This window comes from Magallana gigas, chromosome 8, assembly GCF_963853765.1.
Source record: "Magallana gigas chromosome 8, xbMagGiga1.1, whole genome shotgun sequence".
Lineage (NCBI taxonomy): Eukaryota > Metazoa > Mollusca > Bivalvia > Ostreida > Ostreidae > Magallana > Magallana gigas.
Genome location: NC_088860.1, coordinates 49,872,296 through 49,898,392, shown reverse-complemented (window position 1 = coordinate 49,898,392; position 26,097 = coordinate 49,872,296). Strand labels below are relative to the sequence as shown.

The 26,097-nt window shown below is 32.2% G+C and overlaps 1 protein-coding gene across 9 annotated transcripts in view; it reads right to left on the bottom strand.

Moving 5' to 3' along the window:
- Positions 1-26,097, bottom strand: part of LOC109617652 (serine/threonine-protein phosphatase 6 regulatory ankyrin repeat subunit B-like) — a 343,082-nt gene that overhangs the window by 94,426 nt on the left and 222,559 nt on the right. For 5 of the 9 annotated variants that reach the window (XM_066069376.1, XM_066069380.1, XM_066069374.1 and 2 more), the window contains exons 7-8: positions 13,156-13,200; positions 12,961-12,996 (exon numbers count right to left, since the gene is read on the bottom strand). The exons of 3 other annotated variants lie outside the window; for them this stretch is intronic. In XM_066069376.1, the coding sequence (XP_065925448.1) occupies positions 12,961-12,996; positions 13,156-13,200 (81 nt within the window). The remainder of the gene's footprint in view (positions 1-12,960; positions 12,997-13,155; positions 13,201-26,097) is intronic. One more of the 9 variants, XM_066069375.1, reaches the window with a different exon arrangement.

The following is a 26,097-nucleotide window of genomic DNA, read 5'->3' as shown; positions in this document are numbered from 1 at the left end:
CAAATTTTTTCACGAAATTTTTGCACATTTTCTGTAATACCTTTCGATGTGTACATATTTTGTTAAAACATGTAATGCAAAAGTTGTTTTAATTTACAAGGGCTTTCATTTGATATCAACAAAAAGGGGCTGACCCCTCAAATTAGGGGCCAAGAGGGCTCTAAATTCTTCTTACAATAACTCTTTACTGAACAATAATTTGTTATTAGATATAGAAGGAAAAATGTTCATTGTACAGCTGTTTATCTAAACCGTACCATATTTAAGCCATATGTTACGTAATTAGGGTCTTCAAGGGGCCAGAAGTTCAAAACTTTGATCATTAATATCTGAAAGAGGAGAAATATTTTTAAACGCAATGTAAAACAAAAGTTGCTCAAAAAATTGTTCTGTACAATATGCAACCTTAAATGTTTTTGTTTATGACCCCATTTAGGAGTTAAAGGGTCGGCCCCTAAAACACATTTGTACAGATATCTCAAGAACCGTTAACATTTCGTGAACACTTGTAAAACCAAATATGTTTATATTTTCGAGACCTTTCATTTGATATCAAGAAAAAGGGGCTGGCCCCTCACATTAGGGGCCAAGAGAGCTCTAATGTCTTCTTACAATAACTTTTTAATGAACAATAATTTGTTATTAATTATAGAAGCAAAAATGTTCATTGTGCAGCTGTTTATCTATATAGTACCATACTAAAGTCATATATTACGTAATTAGGGGTTTCAAGGGGCCAGAATTCAAAACTTTGATCATTAATATCTGAAAAAGGATAAATATTTTGAAAAGCAATGTAGAACAAAAATTGTTCAAAATAATGTTCTGAACAATATGATACCAAAAATTTTGTTGTTAGTGGCCCCGGTAAGGGGTTAAAGGGTCAGCCCCTAAAACACAGTTATTTAGATATGTCGAGAACGGTTTACAATTCGTGAACTCTTGTAGAACAAAATATGTTTATATTAACGAGAACTTTTATTTGATATCAAGAAATAAGGGCTGGCCCCTTAAATTAGGGGTCAGGAGGGCTACTAAGTCTTTTTATAATAACTTTTTTCTGACCAATAATTTGATATTATTCATGAAGCAGCAAAGAAGCTTTTATTAAGCTTAATTTAAAACTGAAATCCGTTTTAAAGTCGGACGATGCACTACAGAGAAATCGGGGTTTAAAAATTGAGTTTTCCGGAAATTTTGATGCCGCGTTCTTGGTTTAAAAAATAGTGCAAAATTCACACTGAAAATAACTTCTACTGAAAATAATTCGCCCTGATCATAAAACTATATAAATAAACATAAAATTATATGCATATTGTAGATTTTCCAAAGCTTAATACAAAACTGAAATTCGTTTTAAAATCGGATGATGCATTGCAGAGAGATCGGGGTTTAAATATTGATTTTCCGGAAATTTTGATTCCGTGTTATTGGTTTAAAAAATAGTGCAAAATTCACACTGAAAGTAACTCCTGCTGAAAACCGTTCGTACAGGTCATAAACCCGAACTCCTTTTTTTTAAATGTTAATCAGAGTGTTTATCGAAACAATTTCGTTATTTTGATTGATAATTACGTTGTTAATTTTTATTATAGTCTTATTAGTCTTAATCGAAATAATTATCGTACGAATCCCCATGTCAACTCGCCATGTTTTGACTGCGAACAACAGATGATAGCGGTTTGCCTACATTTTTAAAAGAAGCATGCCCTGCAAGACATCGATAGTGGAAATTTCAGCTCAACTAACGTATGACAGATTATAAAGGTATGTTTCAAAACAGGATATGTCGTATTGACTCTTTCTTTTCAAAGTATTTGCACTTTTCAATCTAATCCGAGATTCCTCTGACTCTAACCTCCGCTTTTGAAGTACGTCACAATATAAAAGCGGGCGTTAGAGAAAGAGGAATCTCGGAATATTATATGTCCAGTGTATTTTCACGGGTATGATTTGCACACCATTTTTTGAATTTCTATTTGTTATTATGTATATGTATGTCTTACTTTGTATTGAACAACACACCGCACACTGTAAAACAGTGCATTTTAAAGCGGTGGAAGTCTTAAGGTACACAAGAATAGAATGTTAATAGAGTGCATGTTTGCATGATGATAACTTTGCCCTAAATATTTGAATATAGCAGATCTTTACCATATCGCCTTCACTTAATTTATAGATTAAAAAACTCAGGCTTGTGTTTTATTAAATAAATATGTTTGACATAGTAAATATTCAATCTAATTAAAATTAGAGCTTTTGTCTCTCTGTTATATATGGTTATTGCTTGTGTAACGAGCATGTAAAACAGAGTGCTAGATGAAAAGTCTCAAATTTCGTATTATATCAAGCTCAGATTTTAGGTCAATGTTCCATGATATCTATTAAACAGTCTTCTCAAGATATAAGTATTTCACAGAATCATTGTAATTTGAGAGATTAGTTTACCTTTTATACATACTGATTCATTTTAGGTAAGCTTCATGCATATCACATCTACATAGTATGTAAATAATTTTACTGCATGTGCCTTAGATATCTCTCTCTCTCTCTCTCTCTCTCTCTCTCTCTCTCTCTCTCTCTCTCTCAAATTTTTAATCTTGGCAAAGTGTCAGAGGGCAACTTAATTTTGTGACAAAAATATCTCGGTCTTGTAAAAGAAATCCAAAGTGCATTGAATTTTAAAATGAGCATGTATTATCAATCCCTCATTTTTTCAATGTGCAACCAAAATCCAAAGCTTTGTAAAATTGTTCCCGGAATTTTCTGCGCATTATACATAGTATTGTTTTTAAAACATAATTCATAAGAAAAAAAGAAATTTCGCTAAATTTATTCGCAAAAAACCCCAGTAGAATTGACAAAACATGGTATACATGTAGCAGAAGCTTATACTTTGACGCTGTTCGGATTGGTAATACATGTATTCCTTTTTAGTTTATGAATTGAAATATTGCTGTTGCACTACAAGTAAAACAAACTCTCTCTCTCTCGCTCTCGCTCTCTCTCAATCTGATATGTCTACACCCAAGAAATTTTTTTAATGTTATGATATTTGTACTGCCTAAATGTTAATGTCATGTATTTGGATATGTCATACTTATAACACTGCATGGTCAGTGTATTTTTTCCAAAAACATTATGTATATGTTATTGTAAGCACAGCTATTACAAGTACATGTATGTTAACTCAGCTCAAAAAGAACTCTTGTTACCACATTACTTTTACCTGTTGATTTGTATGGTTTCAGCTCTTGAGGTTAACCTGTCACCTCTACCCACATGCATATTCCTTGTGTTCTACAGACTATCTACCAGTATTTCAAATTAAAACAAATAATGCATGAACAATAATGGAACTTTAAGAAAGCATCATGCCCTATTGTGGTTTGTTCATGTTTGATAAGAAATTATAAAAAACAACATTAAGGCTGTTTAAAGAAATATGATTGTTGTGAAAATTTGTTTTTCAATAAAAGTATGCAATTATATTTCCTTCATTTTTTATTTTATAAAGATATTTAGATGTCTTTACATAATTGAAAAATCACCCAACTATTTCCAAATGTCTCCATTAAGATTACATGTAGGATATGTAAATGTACATTTGACTTTTGAATAACACCTGCAATGATAATTACTTTTGAAATGAGCAAGAAACAATCTCTGTTCATCCTTTTAAGGTATATATGCATTAAAAAAAGTAGACACAACATGTCAAATTTGAACATTTTTAATGGAATTCTCCTCCGCCTCCAGCTACCCGGGTTTGTTTGAATTTAATTGTATTTAAGGCAGATGTTGAACTTGTTGATCTTAATGTTTTAGCATGGTTAAAAAGAGACAAGAAACCAGAATAGATTAGATATTCACTAAATATGATTGTTAGCTTACCTTTTTTCATGGAAAAAGAAATCACATGCAAGAATACATGTCTATTTAATTATTAAAATGCTACAAATCATACAAGAAACAAAAAAAGATCAAATTTTAGTATCATTGATGATTGTTTTCAAATATGTGTGAGGAATGACTCAAAGAAATTGCCACAAGTTTCATAAAATTAGGTAAAAGATTTCAAACCATGACTTTTTATGAAAATCAAAAGATAGGGGGAGGGTATACATGTAAGGGTATTTCTAAGTGATGTGATGCTTTTATCAAGATAATATCATGTAGATGTATGTTGTATTGAATAAGGTTTCTTATTAAAGGTGGTTGAACAATAATTGACCTCTAAAAGGTCAGGTAAAGATGTTTTACTATGGAGAACCCTGTAAATCTGTGTTGAGTAAAAGAGATTGGAAATGGTGGGTTCACTTAAATGGCCATATGTTTATTAAACCTCAATGGAATTGTCAATATGTGGTATACTTTTTTTCTCAGAATTGCATTAGCTTTCTTATTCTAAGACAAGACATCTGTTCATAAAATGTACTAAGTTAAAGGAAGCAAGGGACAGATTCGGATAAAGTACCCGTTAATATTTTTGTAAATTAAGGTACATCACTACACCTAGACTTTAACTTTTTAAGACACTACGTCACAAGATGGCGATTTAAATGTTTTGTTGAACTCTTCATATCGTTCGATTGGGTTGTATATCGTCATAGCTCAATGGTTAAAGTATTGGGTTTCTAAACCGTTCGAGTTTGAGTCTGCGTAGAGCTTTTGTTACTATTTATTGAATTAAATTTTTAAAAATGTAATTGTTCATTTAAAATTGCACATTTTTTGCCTATTTGACTTAAACACTTCTTATCAATTATGATATCTATCATAATCAAGTAATTTTCTGCTGATTTGTCAATTGAGAAAATATTTCAAGGTGTTTTGAGCCACCTTAAGAGATGCTGTACTTGAAGGCTTATGAGTGTTGCTAAGATTCATAAAATGAATTTTAATGATTATCATTAGAGGGATCTCCCTTGTTGGAATTGGTATGCAATATGAAGGCCCCTAATGTTTAATAAGTACATGAGAATTGAATGGTGAAACTTGCGGCTAAGACTGTTGTGTTGACTATACACTGTGAAATTGCAGGTTACAAATGGGAGGTTATCTAACTCGAAATTTATGTGGATGGGACATTATATTCCTATTTACTGGGTATGAGGATGATAGCAAGTTTATTGTCTTCCAAGACAGCCACTATTTCATGGGGCGAAGCCAAGTGAAATAGTTGCTGTTGAGGGGGACAATAAACTTTCTGTCATCCAAATAGTCAGTAAATAGCTATAGGTATTTCAATTATTATTCTGAAGAAAACTTTATTTGTTGGCGATGCAGAATTTCTTGATGATTAACAAATTAGAATAATTGGACTTTGAATTTAATGTTGTGATCGGATTAAATCAGAGGTGTTCCAAGTTTAAAAAGGAGGGAAATCGTATGCTGCCGGTGAATACTTTCGTTGACTATTCACCATGGACAGATACCATAGAAACTATTTCACAGTTCGATGGAATAGCATGCTTATTCATTGTAATTTTACATAGGAAATATTCACAGAAATATAATAATCTGTACATTGGTAAGTTTCTGACATTTTATGGTGCAACAAGCACACAGTTTGGAAGGTCAAAGGTGACATCTTCTGTTTCTGACTCCTTTTCGGCTTTATAACTCAAAAAGTTTATAACCGATTGAGATGAAACTTTAAGAGATTGTGTGCAACTATTATGCCTCAAAAATTCTAAAGTTTCTTTGAAAACGTCACTTCCGTTTTTACGTTACGTCATTTATAAATTTTTAATAAAGTCATTTTATCCGCTGCGTTTCATGAAAACGCTTTAAGATAGAGGCTTGAAATTTTCAATGGTAATAATTTTGTCGATTTACCTCTGTATTAAGGCTGGAAATGAAAATCTGTCTCTTCCGGTCGAATCCGGAAGTGAATCAATTTTTTCGAAAAATTTAATTTTTTGATCAAATCAAAAATGAACATGTGTTTTGTAGAGCTTATTAAGATGAATCTAACACTGAAAGCGTTTTTAAATCGGACGATGCATTACAGAGATATCGGGGTTTAAAAATTGATTTTTGCGGAAATTTTCATTCCGCATCCTTGGTTTAAAAAAAAGCGTAATGTTCAAAGTAAAATTAACTCGTACCAAAAATAATTGTTAAGTCGTACTTGAACACATTCGGATTTTTCTTTGTTCAGTCATTCTTGAAATCAGGAAGGTTTTTGTTAAGTCGTACTTAAAATCATTCGGATTTTGTTAAGTCGTACCAGGAACAATTCGATTTCTTTCATCTTTTTTTAGTTACTCTTGTTATTGGTTCAAGAGCTTTGCTTCTTACAGGAACTTCCAGCTTTACTTCCGACATTAACGGAAGACCCACTCGTTGCTTTGCAACGAGCTTTGCTCTAGTTATTATTCTTTTTATTTTTTTTCCAACTCAAATATTTCAAAAACGCTTGCATCGATTGTTTTGAAATTTACAGGTTTAATGTGTATCTAAAAGATTTCTATGATATGAAATAAAATTTTGATGACGTCATCAATTTCGTCAGATATTGACGTTTTTCACGTTTTAAAAAGTGATTTTGTCCGGAGCTTTTCTCATTTCTGATTTAAGATAAAGCTATGAGATTTACAGAGAAGGTAGAACTATCGTTTTCCTTATGACATAAGGCTGGAAACTCAATTCGGACACTTCCGGTCGAAACCGGAAGCAAAACTAATTTTTTTTAATTTTCATGTTTTTCAATTTTAAAAATTTTATCGTATCTTACAGCACTTTTCATGCTGAGTTCATAACTGAAATCCGTTTTTGAATCGGACGTTGCATAACAGAGATATTGGGGTTTAAAAATTGATTTTTCCGGAAATTTTGATTCCACGTCCTTGGTTTAAAAAATGGCGTTATGTTCAAAGTGAAATTAACTCGTACCATAAATAATTGTTAAGTCGTACTGTAACACATTCGGATTTTTTTTTGTGAAGTTGTTCTTGAAATTGGAAAGGTTTATGTTAAGTCGTACTTAAATTCATTCGTATTTTGTTAAGTCGTACCAGGAATAATTCGATTTTTCATCTTTTTCTTTTTGTTACTCTTGTTATTGGTTAAAGAGCTCTGCATCTCACAGGAACTTCCAGCTTTACTTCCGACATTAACGGAAGACCCACTCGTTGCTTTGCAACGAGCTTTGCTCTAGTTTATTTTGTTTTCGTTTCAAAATTAATAAAAAATATTGTAGGGGTGAGCACAGTCTCTGTATCTAAATTTGTGCATTAAATTATATTCAAGTATGTTTGTTTCCTATTATAAATTAATCGGTGAAATAAATATCTCTCTCTCTCTCCTTCTCTCTCTCTCTCTCTCTCTCTCTCTCTCTCTCTCTCTCTCTCTCTCTCTCTCAGTTCATCCGGTTATTAAACAAAATAAAGATAATGAACCAAAACTGCATGATTTAATTTAATAATCGGTTGAAGGTATGTATTTTTTTTCCAATATTAATTATTTCTAGGTATAATTCTAGATCTGCTAGATACATGTTAAAGATTAAAAGACTCTCAACTGCCTTTGTTATATCGGGCAGGATATTACTGCTTTGTTTGTCTAGACATAGTTTTGTTTGTTTGTGTATATCTAATTAGAGTCTTTTGTCTGTCTAACTTAAGAAAACCCCTGGAACTAACACAGAATATACAAGATGTACACAACAGTTGTGTCGTGTGCCCAGGTGCACGTTTGTGTATATCTAATTAGAGTCGATTGTTTGTCCAACTAAAGAAAACCCCTGAAACTAACACAGAATATAAAAGATATACACAACAGTTGTGTCGTGTGCCCAGGTGCAAGTCAGGATTTCTAAATGCGTTGAAATCTTAGTATGTACGTGTATACGATAAGTCTAGTGAATACAAGTTAATTTATATTTGTAATTCATTTTCAAAGTATTATTTCCTAGCTCTGGGTTTCAAAATTGTGACGTCTACAAATTAAAGATACATGTAAGTAAGAGTAAATGTAGAGGCTAATTAATGCCTGTACCGGTGATCATAGATATGGGTTAATTGTTTAAATATATGTATAAGAGTAAATATGACACATACCCGGCCTGTTACATCATACAATAAGGCCTAATAGATTCAATGCACTTAATAAAAGAAATGCTTTCATCTTCTTCCTTGCATTTCATTTAGCTATGAATTAGATGTACGTTTATCTACTCAGTTTAAATCTTTTTTTTTTACTAAGTAAGCCTAACGGTTCCCATTAAGGTATAATATTTTTTTTTTCACTGAAGACCAATTTTTCCGTATTTCATTCTAAATATATGCATGCATGTAATTTATAAATTAGATATGATTGATTGTTACAATTTGAATGGAAGTCAAAATCTTTTCAAGTAAAAAAACACATTGAATACATTGATTCAATATCCACTGATATAGTTGCCGTGGCGCAGAGGAAGTGAGGTGATGCTGGCAAACGAAGGGTACCGGGTTCGATCCTCGTCTTGGGCGTTGGATTATTTTTTTTTCATTTTATTTTCTAGAACAAAAACCGTTTTTAATACCTTTCCTATCATTATCATATAGTTAATATATTTTGTTGGTAAATTAAGCACACTATTGAATTACAAGATTTTTTAATGGCTTAAAGTTAGCTTAAAGGTAGCTTAAAGGTGGCCTAAAGAAGTTTGGACATTAAGGACCTATACGTTGTCCTTAAAGGTGGCTTAAAGATAGTCTTTAAGCTGCCTTTAAGCCATCTTTATGTTTTCTTTAAGTCATCTTTAAGCAACACATATAGCTTAAAGGTGGCTTAAAGATCGTCTTTAAGCTACCTTTAAGCATCTTTAAGCTATATTTAAGGAGAACTTAAAGATGGTAATTCATCCTGTGAATACGATATTGGCGGGAGAAAGGTAAATGTTATGATGTCGTATTTTTAAGGGGCAGTATTAGGCTCAAACCATATATAGTCCTTTCAAAGGTCAGAGCAATCACATTTTGTTCCAGTGTTTCATACAAACCTTAAAACAGGGATCTAGGCGTGGATACAATGTCTTTTTTTAGAATGCAAAAATAAACAAATTTTGATAAAATGTGAATCAGGAAAGAAAAGATATAAAAGTCAGATAACAACAAAGTACAAAAGGAAAAATAATACTTATTGTTTACACTTAAGATCAATTTAAACACGACTTTAAACACAACGGATCTATTTATTTAGAGAATGTGTATTACACACTGCCTCGTTTAACTTCATGTAAAGTTGAACTTAAAGACACATTTTCATTGAAATATTTTAGTGGTTATTTTAATCGTATCGTCAAAGTTGTTTTTTTCAAACACTAAATACATGCATTTGACATGATTTTCAAAATTAAAAAAAATATCTAATTCTAAATCTAAATAAACTTTTAACTAAGATGTGTTGTTTTCTCATGTTAAAGGGATTTTGTTATTATTTTATTGGGAAAAAAAAAACAAGAAACCCATCCGTTTCTTGTCAGACATATGCCAGAATAAAAAAAACCTTATAATTCGAGATTTGGGCTTAAAATATGGATGTCGAATATTTAGTATTAGGATAAATGGTAACTGGATTTAAATATTAATCTTCGTAATTAGTCCTACGCATAAATATAATAAGTCACAATGTGATCCTTTTGTTTTCCTCTGCACGGTGTTAGTAAATATCCACTATAAAAGCCTTTAAGTTAATAATTTGAAATTTTTCCACCTTAGTCCACATTCATATAGATAGCAAAGTCTTTAGTACATAATTGGGATTGAAATTACAGGAAACTAAATTGCAGCATTATAATTACTAACCTAAACTTATATTTATTCCTAACTTATTTTTAAATAGGTTTTTCATTTATATGGAACGCCATAGCTGCCTTATGTGCCTATTTCATGTGAAGATGGTGCTTTATTATGTTATGCTGTGGTTATTTCATGTGAAGATGGTGCTTTATTATATGAAGGTGGTGCTTTTATTATATGAAGATGGTGCTTTATTATATGAAGATGGTGCTTTTTTATATGAAGATTGTGCTTAATTATATGAAGGTGGTGCTTTTTTATATGAAGATGGGGCTTTATTATATGAAGGTGGAGCTTTATTATATGAAGATGATGCTTTATTATATGAAGATGGTGCTTTTTTATGTGATGATGCTTTTTATGTGAAGGTGTTTTTTTATGTGAAGATGGTGCTTTATTATATGATGGTGCTTTTTTATATGATGGTGCTTTTTAATGTGAAGGTGGTCACTCGGAACTCCTCTTATTTTTGAATACTGGGTTAACCATTTATGTATTATCTCTTAATATTGAAAGTAAAACAAAAAATTGATGCGATCAAAATCCATTTGATACACTATTGCTAGTTCCTCTTTTTTTCTAGCACAATTAGTATATAAGCTATCGAGAAGATCTAGCTGTGTACGACTTTACCCCAACCGAACTTACATCTATTAAGTGACAACTATATAATGACGGAATATTACAAGAATTAAAGCCTAGTAACGTTATCCTGAAAATCAGAAAATTGAATTTAATAATTATTTGTGTTTAAGTGAAGGTTATGCCCTAGCAATCTGATGAAAATAAGATCTTTGATCCGCTCTTAATTGAGAGTTGATTTTAATCAACTCTCCTATGCAGTTACTCAGACAAACCGAAAGTGAAACAGTGTTTGGACCTCATCACAAATCATCGCTGCTGACAAGACTTAGTTCTTGAACGTAATTGATAAATTCGATGTAATGTATGCTAAAGCATTGTTTTTCAAGGAAACTTATTTATAAATAGCTTGAAAATAGTCAGATTTTAAATGGTACGAACAATTTAGATATTTTTTGTAGTCGTATGTATTCCTACGCCAGAGTTCAATATAGTCTCGTTCTTCTCGACGCTCGGCTGTCTCCGTAAATCTCCGACAAGCAGAGAGTCTCCCTTGCTTGTCGGAGATTTACGGTTTCAGCCGAGCGTTTGGTTGAACGAGACTATAGAGATCAATATTTCTTGGATCCATACAATTTTCGAGAAATATTTCTATTACTGATACATAGTTTAATTGAATTAACTTTATCTTTAAATATTATTTAAGATGATTCATATGGGGGGGGGGGGGGGGTTCTCGACATTCTTGTCGAAAAAGTCCAAAAATTCATATTAAAAAAATGTGCGAAATTCAAATACAAATTAGAAACTACATGTACTTGTCATGCAAAATAACATATCATTGATTTTAAAATAAATCAACATCGACAAAATCAACTCTCGTCAGTTCTTCAGTACTTTGATTTTGTTATTGTCATCGCCCAGTCGGTCTTCGTCATTGATGACCGTTCCTCTTTAACCTAAGTGGCGAGTTGGAGGAAGAGCTCACATTCCGAGTGTTTCAAACAAGATATTATAAAAAAAAGAACAAAAACAAATAAAGGAACGGATTGAGGATCTGATTTTAAACAGACTGATGCCCTAGGTGATAGGATTTGACTTTAAGATAAAGTAAGGGAAAGTCACAGGGAAATGTCTACTATACTATGATATAGCTCAAAGAAGGCCCTTTTATAAGTGGTAAAGACAAAAGTAAAATGTCAAGAAATACTGACAAAATATTGTATTATTCAATTAATCATATTTGTCAATTCAGTTGAGATTAAGTCGTACAGTTCAGCTCGTAACATAAATGCTTATTATGCTAAAAAAGAGGAACTAGTAATTGTGTATTAAATGGATTTTAACTGTATCAATGTTGTTCTAGTTTCAAAATTTAGAGATAATAAATGTTTAACTCAGTCTTCAAAAATAAAGTTCCGAGTGACCATCTTCACATTAAAAAGCACCATCAAATAAAAAAGCACCATCTTCATATAATAAAGCACCATCTTCATATAACAAAGCACCATCATCACATAAAAAAGCACCATATTCATATAATAAGGCACCACCTTCATATAATAAAGCACCACCTTCATATAATAAAGCATCATCTTCATATAATAAAGCACCATCTTCTCATAAAAAAGCACCATCTTCATATAATAAAGCACCACTTCATATAATAAAGCACCATCTTCATATAATAAAGCACCATCTTCATATAATAAAGCACCATCTTCACATGAAATAACCACAGCATTATATAATAAAGCACCATCTACATATTAAATAGCCACATAAGGCAGCTATGGCGTTCCATACATCTACGTATAACTTTGATGTAAGAAGGAATCTTGGATAGCATTTTTAAGCCTCTCTGATATAAAAGGTTTTGTTTTATTTTGATTTTCTATATTTTTGGTTTTATTGGGTTTATTAGTGAAAGTCATATTAAGTGACGGACAAGTGTGACCGAGTGTGGATTTGGAAGTGGTGAAAATATACAATCTTACTTGTTCATTTGTTAAAAAATTTCATCAGTTCAAAATGTCTCAACTGTTTTGTAGAAACGCTTCGCTCATCCACGTTACAATAGTATTATCATATTTTGTAAAAGTGTCATTGTTGAGAAGAAGGTGCAGAGTATTTATCATGTACTTCTATGATGAATTTTAACACCTTAAGGTCCCCCGATTAATTTAGGGGTCACGGATTTATTAATGTACAATTTTTACTTTACACAAATCATGAATATAAATATTTTTATTTATTGTGATGTAGTTTTTGATGAAGTATTTCACAGGGTTTATTCAGAAAGGATTTTAAATATTGTTTCTGCTATCTAGTCTTCCCTTTTCATTGAGATACTTTGTACCACGTTATGTTAAATTTGACCACATGTAGCAGTAAAGAAAAGGTCAAATATTTGGATTTTTTTAGAAGAACGGCAGGATTAGCGATATGTTATCAGAGAAGCGTGGTATCAAAAATGTTTGTTTGCAGAAGACAATTGTCTGACTTGCTACTATCAAACATTTTGCAATTGTTCCTGCTTTATCCCGTTGGTTGTTTTTAATATATATTGAATGCTCCTCCTCCTCACCCTTCTCCTCATTCTCCTTTTCCTCCTCTTTATTACCTACAAATTAAGCAGAGAAGATAAAAAGTGAAAGACAAATATGCATTTTCAATATAATTTCTGAGATTTTATTATCTTGATAATTTACAAATAGAAAAAATGTTTTATTCTTTCATGCTGCAGATGATATATGAGTTATAAGCCATATTGAACACATACCTTGTACAGCTAATGTTTCTTTCTTTTTCTTTTCTTCTTCATTAACTTAAAATTAAATAGAAAAGATAGAAAGTAGAAGACAAATATGTATTTTTATTTAATTTTCTGAGTTTTTTTTTTATTTACAAATTAAAACATTCTCTTGTGTTTGAACCTTCCCAACTAGTTCCCCGCAAAAGTCAATGTCTTTTTGCTGCAAAAATTATATAAATAACACTACTAAGTCATAAAAGTACTGATAATCCCAATTTTTACTGATAAACCTAGACGTTTACTAACAATGTACTGACATTACTGATAAACTTAGAAAAGTACTGATAAAGTTAAACTGTACTGAACAACTTAGAGAAGTACTGACTAGTACTGATAAGTATTGAATTCATTGTTCTTACTCCCGCTAGAGCTTAAAGGACTTTAAATTGTATTAAATAATGTATTTTGAATTATAATAAAGTATTAAATGATTATTTATAAAACTTATAAATGACATTTTTCTTGAAAGAAAATGTTAATTTTATATGTAATTTTATAAGTGGAGAAAAAATTGAGCCAAGTTCTGAAAAATACTGGCCCCGCTGTTTTTACTATTACTGAATAAGATTTTATCTGATTTTTTTTCTTGTATGTTACTTTTCCACATTTATTAATCAAGCCACCAAGATACAGTGTAAAATTTATATTTACTGATATTAATTTTGAAGCAATAACTGGGTCTGTTATATTTAATTTGTTTAATGTTAACAAAATTATGATCATAAAAATTGTCATAACTATATACGACCTCGTTACGAGTAACGATTAGGTCTTCAGTCCGATTTTTTTAAAAACATTTTAAATGATACCATGAAATATTGATACAATTTCATAATTAACACCCCCCCCCCCCCCCCAAAAAAAAATATTGAATACAAATCCCTAATTACGTCAAACATGGTCCTGACGATGCATTTTTTCAAACCGATAATGTAGTGTTCAACAACTTTGATTCTATAATGCATAACAAAATATTTATCGTTTTCAAGTTTTTCGTAATAGACTTTACGAGTTTCCTGGTCCCTAATTAAAGGGGCCAGCCCCTTTTTCTTGATTTTATTGGAAAGAACTTTTGATTTTCTACCACTTTTGTTGTATATTATTTAACAAAATATCAACTGATAAAATGATTCAGATCAAAACGTATGAACATTTTGAATGAAAACTCGTACCCAATTTTCGTGCCTCGGCGAGTTCAATGAAATGGCGCCACTGGTGTAAAACAATACAATAGTGCACAACTTCAAACTATAGACTAACTATTCTGAAAATTTCGTATTCATATCTTGAATAGTTTCTGAGATCAGCTCTGCACAAAATAGAAAATACGCAGTAACTCGGTACCGGAAGTGACGATTTCAAAATTTAAAAACAAATGATTACAGACAAGTTAAATAAATATTTACGCAGATGTAAAATATGATGCAATAAAATTATATTGCATAAAAGTTAATGTTTACGCAGGTATACACTCTGCGTACGATTTAATATATTTGATATACAGGTAAATATGTTACCCTGTTCCTAAGAACTTCGTTTTTCATTTTCAATGTTAACAGATATGATTAACATATAATGTTGCTTAATTTTGATCTAAAAAATTTAAAAATTAGTATCCTGACGGAATGTTGGATAGAATTTGACAATTCTTGTATTCGTATACGGCGCACCGAACGAGTTGCAACTTAGTAATAAATTTACTTGCTTATGAAAAGGCACGAAACGATTAAACGATAGGATAAACAGAACAATTGTTGAAATTAAACGATAAACCTGATAGGATTAACGCACGATAGAACAGTATACACGCACGATAGGATAGAATTAACGCACGATAGAACAGTATACACGCACGATACGATAGGATTGATACATGATACGATAGGATAGGATTGTAAAAAAATAACGTTGCGGGTACTGTATGTGTAAAAGAATTTACGAGTGTCTTGGTCTCTAATTTAAGGGGCCAGCCCCTTTTTCATGAATGCATTCGAAAGTACTCACGAATACCGACATTTTTTGTTCTTACGCCTATCTAAAATTGTTGATCATTTTTTTTTTTAGATAAAAGTGATTAAATATTTTAGAGGCCAGCCCTTTAGATCCTTAATAGCAACAAACATTGGTCTTTTCATTAGTGTAATCGATTAGAATCATCAATGGAGACAGTTTCTCTTCTACAAAGTTTAACAAAATATGTCTCCTTCTCTATATATATTGCGTCAAAGTTTAAGTACTTTGGCCCCCTAAAAATCCCTAATTACGTTAGAAATGGGCGTGGCAATGATTTTACATGATAGATATTGTTACGATCAACAACTTTGCTTCTACAATGAATTAGAAAATCTTTTCGTTTTACGGTTATTTGTAAAAGAGTTTACGAGTGTCTTGGTCCCTAAATAAAGGGGCCAGCCTTTTTTTCTTGAATTGGTTGGAACGGTCTTAGGAATACAAAATTTTTTTTGTTCTTACACTCATCTGAAATTGTTGATCATTTTTGAGATACAAATGATTGAATATTTTAGGGGCTAGCCCTCTAGATTTTTAATGGGGATAGAAATTGGTGTTTTGATTAATGGAATCGATTAGAATCACCAATGCAAACATTTTCTCTTCTACAATGCTTAACAAAATATGTCTCCTTCTCTAGATAAATTGCGTCAAAGTTTAAGTACTTTGGACCCTAAAAATCCCTAATAACGTAATAAATGGGCGTGGCAATGATTTTTCCCGATTTATATTGTTACAGTCAATAACTTCGCTTCTATAATGCATTGCAAAATCTTTATCATTTTCAAATTATTTGTAATAGAGTTAACGAGTGCACAACTTCAAACTATAGGCTACCTATCCTGAAAATTTCATAGTCATATCTCTGATAGTTTCTGAGATAAACTCTGCACAATATAGGTCGTAACAAAATAGAAAATCGGCCGTAACTCGGTACCGGAAGTGACGATTTCAAAATTTCAAAAAAGTCTAGAATTATGAACTCTGGCAATCATCTGTGAAAAAAAATGTTTGAAATCGGCCGAATAGTTTCTGAGAAATCGCGTGCACAAAATTTGTGGAAAAAAAATAATAAGAAACAGTACGAAAACAATAAGGTGTTCCGTTGAAACGGAAGACCTTAATTAAAAAAAATGTAATATGGGGCTTTACTTGGTACACATAAAATCGTGTTGTACAAATAGGAAGGGATGGAATTAGAGTTAGATGTTTGCAAATGACTTGAAATGCCACGGTTTTTTTTTTTTTATTTTCAGACGTTAAACATGTTTTATATCAATGTTTTCCCATATGCAGATATTTACATTGGCAGATATGTGTTCTTTTATAAACCCGTAAAATTGCGAAACGTTCAATTCTGTATGAACTTTTGCATAACGCAACAATGATCATAGCACGCGCTTATCGCGTGTCGCATGGATAATTGTAAACTTAAAATATCGGTAATTTTAACAGTTCTGAACGAGGTGTCTCTTTCAAACTTAAATATAAGTAAGAAATATCAATGTAAAAAAGTCAATCGGTTGTTACGTAATCAAATCTACTAAGAAGCCCTTCAGACTTTACAGGATTTGATCACGTGATTTCACCAAATATTACATTAGTAATCAGGTCATTTGATCACGTCATTTCACCAAAGATTACATTAGTAACATTAAATACAATTCTATTTGTAGTTTACAATATATATTCATGCTGAGTTTATTCCATAAGGGCAGTATTTCTAAAATTTTAATGTATACATGTAGATTTCTTATTTGCAAAAAGAGCAGAAATCGTCAGTGCTCACATTATTTTTGTTAAGATAGTATTTTGTAAGCAACATTATGAAAAGAATTCTGTACTGAAGCCACTGTACTGAGGTATCAGCACTTGTTTTAAAACATTCTTTAAAGAACTCTTTAACTAAAACATTAATTTCTAGTTCCATGGATAATTCACTGTTCCATTTCTGAATGGAATTTGGTATAATATCTTTACTATGAATAAGATAACACCCCCTTTTTTGAGTATTTTCAAACAATAAAACATACTCAACGTAAAATGGAATGTATAGATAGTGATCTTTTTTAACATAAGCTCTTTTTATACACTTATATCTAACGAAACTAGATATTGCATAAATGACACTAGTGTATAGCATTGTACATATATTAGACAGCTTAAAATATTGTACAAAATCACGCTGTTTCAAACTTTGACCATATTCATTTAGGAAGTTACCTATAATTGTAATACCATGTTTATAACCATTGTAAATAAAATTTGATGCGGGATACAACGTACGGCTAACCGGTAGTCAGACCTACGGCGCTAAAAAAGATCAACTATTACAAGGTTTATGGTAACATGAAAGCAATATGTTAACTTTATAACAAACATTTGTACAGTTTGTACAGAGAGAGAGAGAGAGAGAGAGAGAGAGAGAGAGAGAGAGAGAGAGAGAGAGAGAGAGAGAGAGAGAGAGAGAGAGTTTGCATTGATTTTATATCAAAAGTTACAAAAAGTTTACCCAGAAATCGATTTCTCAATTCTCAATAACTTGACAAGCAATCCTAATTATACCCGCACTATCTAAAGAAAGTTTGGGTTTATTGTTGTTACCCTGTTCCGTCCGTCCGTCCGTCTGTCCGTCCGTCCGTCTGTCACGTTTTACTTCCTAAAACTGCTCTTACATCTTATAAACCAGCAAATTGAACTCTTGGAGTTTGATTTGGGTTATCATGTTGTTTTGTAAAAAGGTTTCAAAAATTCTCTGTTAGTCCTGGGGGGCAAATAATTGGCAAAAAATGACGTTTTTTTTCACAAAAAACCTTCTTCCGCGAACTCCTCCTACATTTTCAACAGTAGACAAATCATCTTTTGGAATATGTTTTAGGGTATCCTATAGATGCGCAATAAGGTTTCGGAATTTTCAATTTTGTCCTTGGGGTCATTAAATGGCTGAAAAAGGACGTGTTTTTTTTTTTTTTTTACAAAAAACTGGTTTCAAAAACGTCATTTTTTTTGGCAGTAGCCAAATGATCTTCTAGAATATGATTGGGGGTGTCATATTGAGGCGTAATTAGGTTCCAGAGTTTGTTTTTATTAAGGGAATCAGTGGGCAACAAAAAATGACGTTTTTTTGCAAAAAAGTATGGTTCCCAGAACTCCTCTTACAACATTTGGAGTAGCTACGTCATCTCTTGGGATATAATTGGGGCTGTCCTATAGATGTGCAATAAGGTTTAAAAAATTTAAATTTCATCCGGGGAGTCAAAAAGTAGCAGAAAATTGACGTTTATCACAAAAAAAAAAAACATTGATCCAAGAGCTCCTCTTATGATTTAATGGATAGACAATCATATCTTGGGATATGATAGGGACTACATGTTCTATAAATGTGCAGTAAGGTTTTAAAAATTTAAATTTCATCCAGGGAGTCAAAAAGTAGCAGAAAATTGACGTTTATCACTTCAAAAAAAAACATAGATTCTAGAACTCCTTTTATGATTTAATGGATAGACACATCATATCTTGGGATATGATAGGAACTGTTCCATAGATGTGCATTACGGTTTTGAAAAATTAAATTTAACCCTGAGGCCCATTATATACCGGTACATACCTTTTGACGCCTTGTAAGAATCAAGAATATATATGGTTAAGGGGTGGGGATCTCAACCGTTTTCGAGATATTTGTGCACTTCCTGTTCAAGGGGGTCATGACCACCCCCGGGGCCCATGACCTACATATCGTTTGATGCCCCTTGACACTAGGAACAAGAATATATATGGTTTAAGGGTGGGGATCTAAACTGTTTTGAAGATATTAAGGGACTTGCTGTATGAGGGGGTCATGACCACCCACAGGGCCCATGACCTACATAACATTTGATGCCCCTTGACATCAGAAACATGAATATCTATGGTTTAGGGGTCATGATTATAACAGTTTCTGAGATATATGGTAATTTCAAATTCCTGGGGGATGAGGATAACCCCAGGGGTCAGATCTAATAAACCCTATATATTGCCAGTAACAGCCAATATATGATTATGAAAACCCTATATTATTATCTTTGTCCGTTTTCAAGTTACCATTAATATTTACATTAGAGTCCTCGATTCTTCCTACAAGGTTCAATGTTAGACCCCAGGGGTCAGATCTAATAAACCCTATATATTGCCAGTAACAGCCAATATATGATTATGAAAACCCTATATTATTATCTTTGTCCGTTTTCAAGTTACCATTAATATTTACATTAGAGTCCTCGATTCTTCCTACAAGGTTCAATGTTAGACCCCACACCCTTTTGACACCCCCCTCCCCCTCATTACGTGCATTACGGTTTTGAAAAATTAAATTTAACCCTGAGGCCCATTATATACCGGTACATACCTTTTGACGCCTTGTAAGAATCAAGAATATATATGGTTAAGGGGTGGGGATCTCAACCGTTTTCGAGATATTTGTGCACTTCCTGTTCAAGGGGGGTCATGACCACCCCCGGGGCCCATGACCTACATATCGTTTGATGCCCCTTGACACAAGGAACAAGAATATATATGGTTTAAGGGTGGGGATCTAAACTGTTTTGAAGATATTAAGGGACTTGCTGTATGAGGGGGTCATGACCACCCACAGGGCCCATGACCTACATAACATTTGATGCCCCTTGACATCAGAAACATGAATATCTATGGTTTAGGGGTCATGATTATAACAGTTTCTGAGATATATGGTAATTTCAAATTCCTGGGGGATGAGGATAACCCCAGGGGTCAGATCTAATAAACCCTATATATTGCCAGTAACAGCCAATATATGATTATGAAAACCCTATATTATTATCTTTGTCCGTTTTCAAGTTACCATTAATATTTACATTAGAGTCCTCGATTCTTCCTACAAGGTTCAATGTTAGACCCCACACCCTTTTGACATCCCCCCCTCCCCCGAAAAGTGGTTGTCTAACTCAAATGAGAAAAATCAAACCAGAGTGCACAACTAGATATGCAGGCCTATCATATCCTAAGTTTTGTACAATTCTGTGGCTATCTCTGAGAAACAAGTTCATAGCAGGAAAGAAGAAAAAGAAGATGAAGAATAATAATACATGTATTAAGAACCGTACAAAAACAATAAGTCTCCAAATTTCATTCGGGAGACTTACTAATAAAGATTAAATAGAGATAGGATCATCAAACATCAATAATTCAAAGATAATTGACAATTTCTTATTCTAAGGGGGTCAGGATGACCCCTCAGGGTCATGACTTACATGCCATAATGACCTGATGCGCCTGCATGACATCAGGAGGAATAATATCTTTGGATTAAGGTGGGGATCTCAATGGTTTTGATGATATTTAATAATTTCAGGAAGAGCTCTTGGGATCATGACCTACATATACCATCTTAAATGCCTTGAACAAAGAAACAATAATATAATATGTACATGATATGTGATTCAATTTAAGAACCCAGATATAGATCAATCATCTGTTTTGTAATACTTCCTATGTATATATATATATATATATATATATATATATATATATATATATATATATATATATATATATATATATATATATATATATATATATATATATATATATATATATATATATGTATTAGTTTGTGTTTTGTTTTATACTATTCATGTTCATGACTGTAGTATGGCTTAGTCTTATTTCAAATTACATTAAAAAATTGTCAAATATATGACTTGGAACCCCCACTCCCAAACAAACTCAAATATAAAATGTTCTTCCCCCCCCCCTTCCTTGTCGAATGATCTATTAAAATCAAAATATAATTTGGGTGTCTAAAAATTTTTATAAACTGGTAAAAAATGTTATTCTTAAAAAAATTTATATTACACCTTGCATAATTGACACATGATCTATTGAGATATGATCAGAGGTCATATTTCTACCTTGGGATCAATAAGTAGTATTCATTGACAAATTAAAATTAATAACAATAAATGATTTAAATAATAAATGTTTATATTCCACATTCACACACCCACCCCCTAAATCTAACCTGGTTATAAAGATTCAGTCTTCTTAATACATTCTTACATGTGTACAGTAGCAAATTTTAAATCACTTCTTGATTGCTTTTTCTCTCGTGATTCACATGAACATTTTGAAAATTGCTTAATTCAATTTTTTTTAGATTTATAAACAAAATGTTATATGCATCACTTCCATGTGCATGTATTCGCCTATTTGGGGCAATTGTAAAGTCTCCTAAAGAAAGCAGTGACATCATTAGGCTAGGAATTACCCACATGTATCAAACACTATTGTATAACATATGAATAAGATAAGATACATTATTATTTCTAGGTCTAAAATGTCAGGGTGTCTCCAAGGGGGGGCATAATCTATATACAATTTTATGCGCAATGACACAAAAAGCAAAAATACATAATATGGTTTAGGGATGAAGATCTCCGATCTCAAAAGTTAACAAAATATATAGTGTAACATATCATTTCCTATTTCATAAAGGCGGGGGGTTGGGGGGTTAAAGACAACATCTGGGGGTCATTAATGTACTTTACACCATTTGATGCATCATAATGACATTAGAAGATATTTTGTATATTCCTGTTTCTTGGGGTCAGAACAGTCCCATAAGGTCATGACCTACATTGTATTTGATGCATTATAATACATTAAGAAAGAAATACTCCTTCCTTCCTATTATAACTCATATAAAAATGATAAGTGTCTACACCTACATGTAATACACAAATTTAATAAGAAAGGGTCAATATGGGGTCAACTCAATAGTGCATGCAGTCTGACAAATGTAAAAAAAAATAACTTTTGCAACTAAAATGACAGAAACTTTACAAATGCGATAGGATAGGTAACGATGATAAGCTTATCTAAATATTAAAAGATGATGATACAGTATGCTGTCAAAGGGAGATCACATTTAGAAAGTGAAAGTAGAACTTATATATGTACATGTATGCTGGCATCTCATTATAATGTGCTACTGCTACTACATGTATTATGCTTACCTTTATTGGTCAACATCATAATGATAATCCAATTAAAACACAATAATGAATTCCTTTAGCTGATCTTAACTAATCCTTTTCTGCATACGGAATAAACAGACATGTATGTATGGGTGTTGCGAAAACGCGGAACGGAAAGCAGAACGGAATGGAAAATATCATCACGTTTATCGCTTAAAAAGGGTATAGACTGGCCAGAAACGATTTACTTTGTATTTTTTATTAATATCTAATGAATGATTATCAACATGTTGTTATCTTATTAATATTCATATGGATGTCTATCAATTATAGCATTGTATTCATTCGGCTTTAGTTGAGAACGAAACGGAAAAACAAATGTATACGAATTGTGAAACAGTAACATGATTAAACGAGCAAATTAGGTATAACTTTTTACTTATTTTTCTTATATGGTATTGCTGGCATATCAGCGTAACGTACGCAGTTAGTAAAAGCGTTTTATGTGTGTTTTGAGTATTTTTATATTTCAAATATCATGTACATGTATAAACTTACATCAAAATGGAATTTTCGGTGTTCTAGACGATCTTTTATTATACAGACGATACAATATCATTGAGATGGAAGAAAAAAAAACCGTAGGACTGACGACATTAAAAATCAAAATACAGTAAACATTAAAATATCCGGTAATTTGTGAAACTAGTAATTTGTGAAACTAGTATTTTTAGCAATGCAATTTTGTTTACGTTTGCATTACTAAGCAGTACTGTTGTTTATTCCAGCAGCTATATATATATGATCCGCATAGAGAGCTCTAGACGTTGCCTGGTTTGATTTTCCTATTATATATTGGGACTATAGTCTGTCGATCCCAAAATATTCATTCAGCACATTTGGACGATTTATAATAGAAAAAGTTGACATCTTTTCTCCATTCGGAAGTCACTCAGAAGACCTTGCACAATTTTTCAACACTATCACCCGGGTCTGTTGAAATGCAAAACCCCGTACACTTCTTTATTTTTAGCCGTGTATTTATACCAGCTGATAAGCTAGAGAGGACGTTTTAAAGAAAGAATAATGAGAATGTTTAATACTTCTAAAAGAGAATCGCTTGAACCCTGAGGTATATATAAATATACAGCAAAAAGTGAATCGAGGATATTTTGGGACAGAATATAGTGGTCAATGCATGTACTGTTAATTTTGAGGAAATAAATATTCTTGAATAAATAATCTAATATTGCTAATCTTTCAAAAAAATAAAATAAAAAGGTACATATGATAAAGTATATCGTTTTAGCATGATTAACAAATGTATGAAGTAAATAACATTAGATAAGATTTTCCGTTTTCCCTTCCGTTCCGCTTTCCGTTCCGTTTTCCGTTCCGCGTTTTAGCAACACCCATGTATGTATTCACGTGAACCCATTTAATCAAAGAGCTGGGTAAAACTAGTACCCGCTAATGAGACATGCAGATCTGTGTTGTGTACGTAACTTCAGACAAAGACATTCATTTGTAACATGCATGTTTTTTAATGACATATTCTTCAAATCCACTTGCACTATTTTATTAGGTAAATAACAGCTTTAAGGTGGTGAAGGACACCTGCATATTGTGATGTACATGTATACTTTCTATTGAGATAAACAATAAAGTATATTAAATATTGATTCAATATTTATCCCCCAAATAATGTTACCTAACATTGAAGCGCAATGGGTTAGAGCGTTTACGTGTCTGTAAGAGCATTGGGGTCCAAAGTATATTTTTGGTAATTTTACAATTGATATAAATGAATTTTCATGGGGAGGGGGGGGGGTCTGGACCCCTCACTCCCACCCCTTTCTTTAAATCTGTGCACACGATGATGTTCAGGTAGGCACACAGAAGCAAATCTAAAACCGGCAAGCGCCACAGGGAGGGGGCGTAATTTAATTTTTAATTTTGTTTGTAATAATTATATAGACCATTATACTTTCTATGACATAAAATGTTAAGATTATTGATTAACTGAAAATTCACTGCAAAACAGTTCTACCCCAAATTGCATATAAAGTGCTGCTCATGTCACGATGTGTATTATCATATGGGAAGGGATCTCATCCTTCAGTTATGAAAATTATAAATTTTAATTGTATTACCGGAGCTTGCATATAGCCTTCATTTTTAATTAAACTGGTACAAAACAGTGTTATTTAGGGACAAACACATGGTGCGGGTATTACTGTCTAATGACAGCATCTAGTTAATTTTTATGTATGTATGTTTGTATTATGTATAATATTTTAGATAAACTAAGAGCGGTCAATTTAATATTTTATCCATCAATGTCTTATTTTACACCAGATCAATTGACAAAGAATCTAAAACACATATTTAACAACTGATTGATTGAAGTTAAAAGTTTTCAAAGGTGATGATGTTGACATTTTTATATAATAGCACTGTACGCAGCCCTTCTTGACAACTTGCAGTGCACGGTAGCGAGACTGGGAACAATGACTGACATACACACGTGTACATGTATAAATACACTCACTTTCTAAGATCTGAATGGCCTGTAAGTGATTATATAATAGCTACAAACAATGAGGTGACAGAGACACATGTTCTTGAATATACACACATGTCCTAAGATATGAATGCTTGGTACTGCTAAACAATAATGCAATATATTGTTTTACATGTGTAACAACCCTGAATACCCCCCCCCCCCCCTCACCAGTTTTTCAAGTAAGGAAAACAGAATTTGAAATTTTTAATTCAACAATTCTAAGAACTTTAAACTGCATTTGACACAGTGATATGAACTAAAACTTAATTGCTCTCTCATATTTTGCATTTTTCAAATAAAATTTTAAAAACAAATGTATGATTTTTTTCTAATTTTAAACAGGAAACACTGTTTTTAGATCATGCATTTGTGTACTACCTGTTACCGGCATTTGTATACGATACATTCATTAATCATTTATTAACTGCATCATTGCTTTATATGTACATGTATGAAGACAACTGTATACAATAATGCATATAGATAACTGAACTGGAGAATTCACACTGTGAAAAGTTAAAAGTTCCAAAGAACGGAACTAATCCTACCTTCCGAAAATATCAACTCTATTTCTCTCTATGCATCAAAAAACAAAGCAGACATGTCAAAATATATGTGATCATTTCGATCGGTGTGTGATTATTTTGATGTTCTATAATTATGTTTTGTTATTATGCGCTTTAACTCGGGCATGTTACATGGCTCTTCTACTTGTTTTTTGTTTTTGTACAAAACACGGTAATTTGTTCAAATATATGTAATGAGATATATAAACGGTTTATCGGTATAAACAAGTCCAACTTGATTTTTGTCAATGTTGAGTCAGATGTTTAGATAAAATCTAGTCTCCTCAAGCTTCAATGTAGATGGATAGGGTTAAATTCTAGATTTATATTATTTCACGAAGACAAAATCAAAGATAAACACCTTATGTCTCTGTCATAGGCGCTTCGAGCTTACCGCAATCAGAAGTATGCGGAAACACAGCGCTTCGATTAACTAGAATGTGAAATGCGTGGACAACAAAATCATTACTGTTAAAAGAGTTGAAATATTGTTTATGTTTTCCGGGGGGGGGGGGGTCTGAGCAATATCTAACATTTATGCAAATGCAGATTTTTCCATGAAGGGTGGAAAGGGCGGGGGGGGGGGGGCAAGATTCCCCGCAAATCCGCGCACGGGTAATACGGGTAGTCGAATGCTAATAGCTATGTTTTGTTATGGGTGATCAAGTTCATTGATTTAAAGCTCAATAGTGTCAGTTTTTTTACTGTCTTTTTGTTTCGAAATAATTATCAAACCTAATGCTAACAACATAAATATTATAAAATCCGCCTTTTT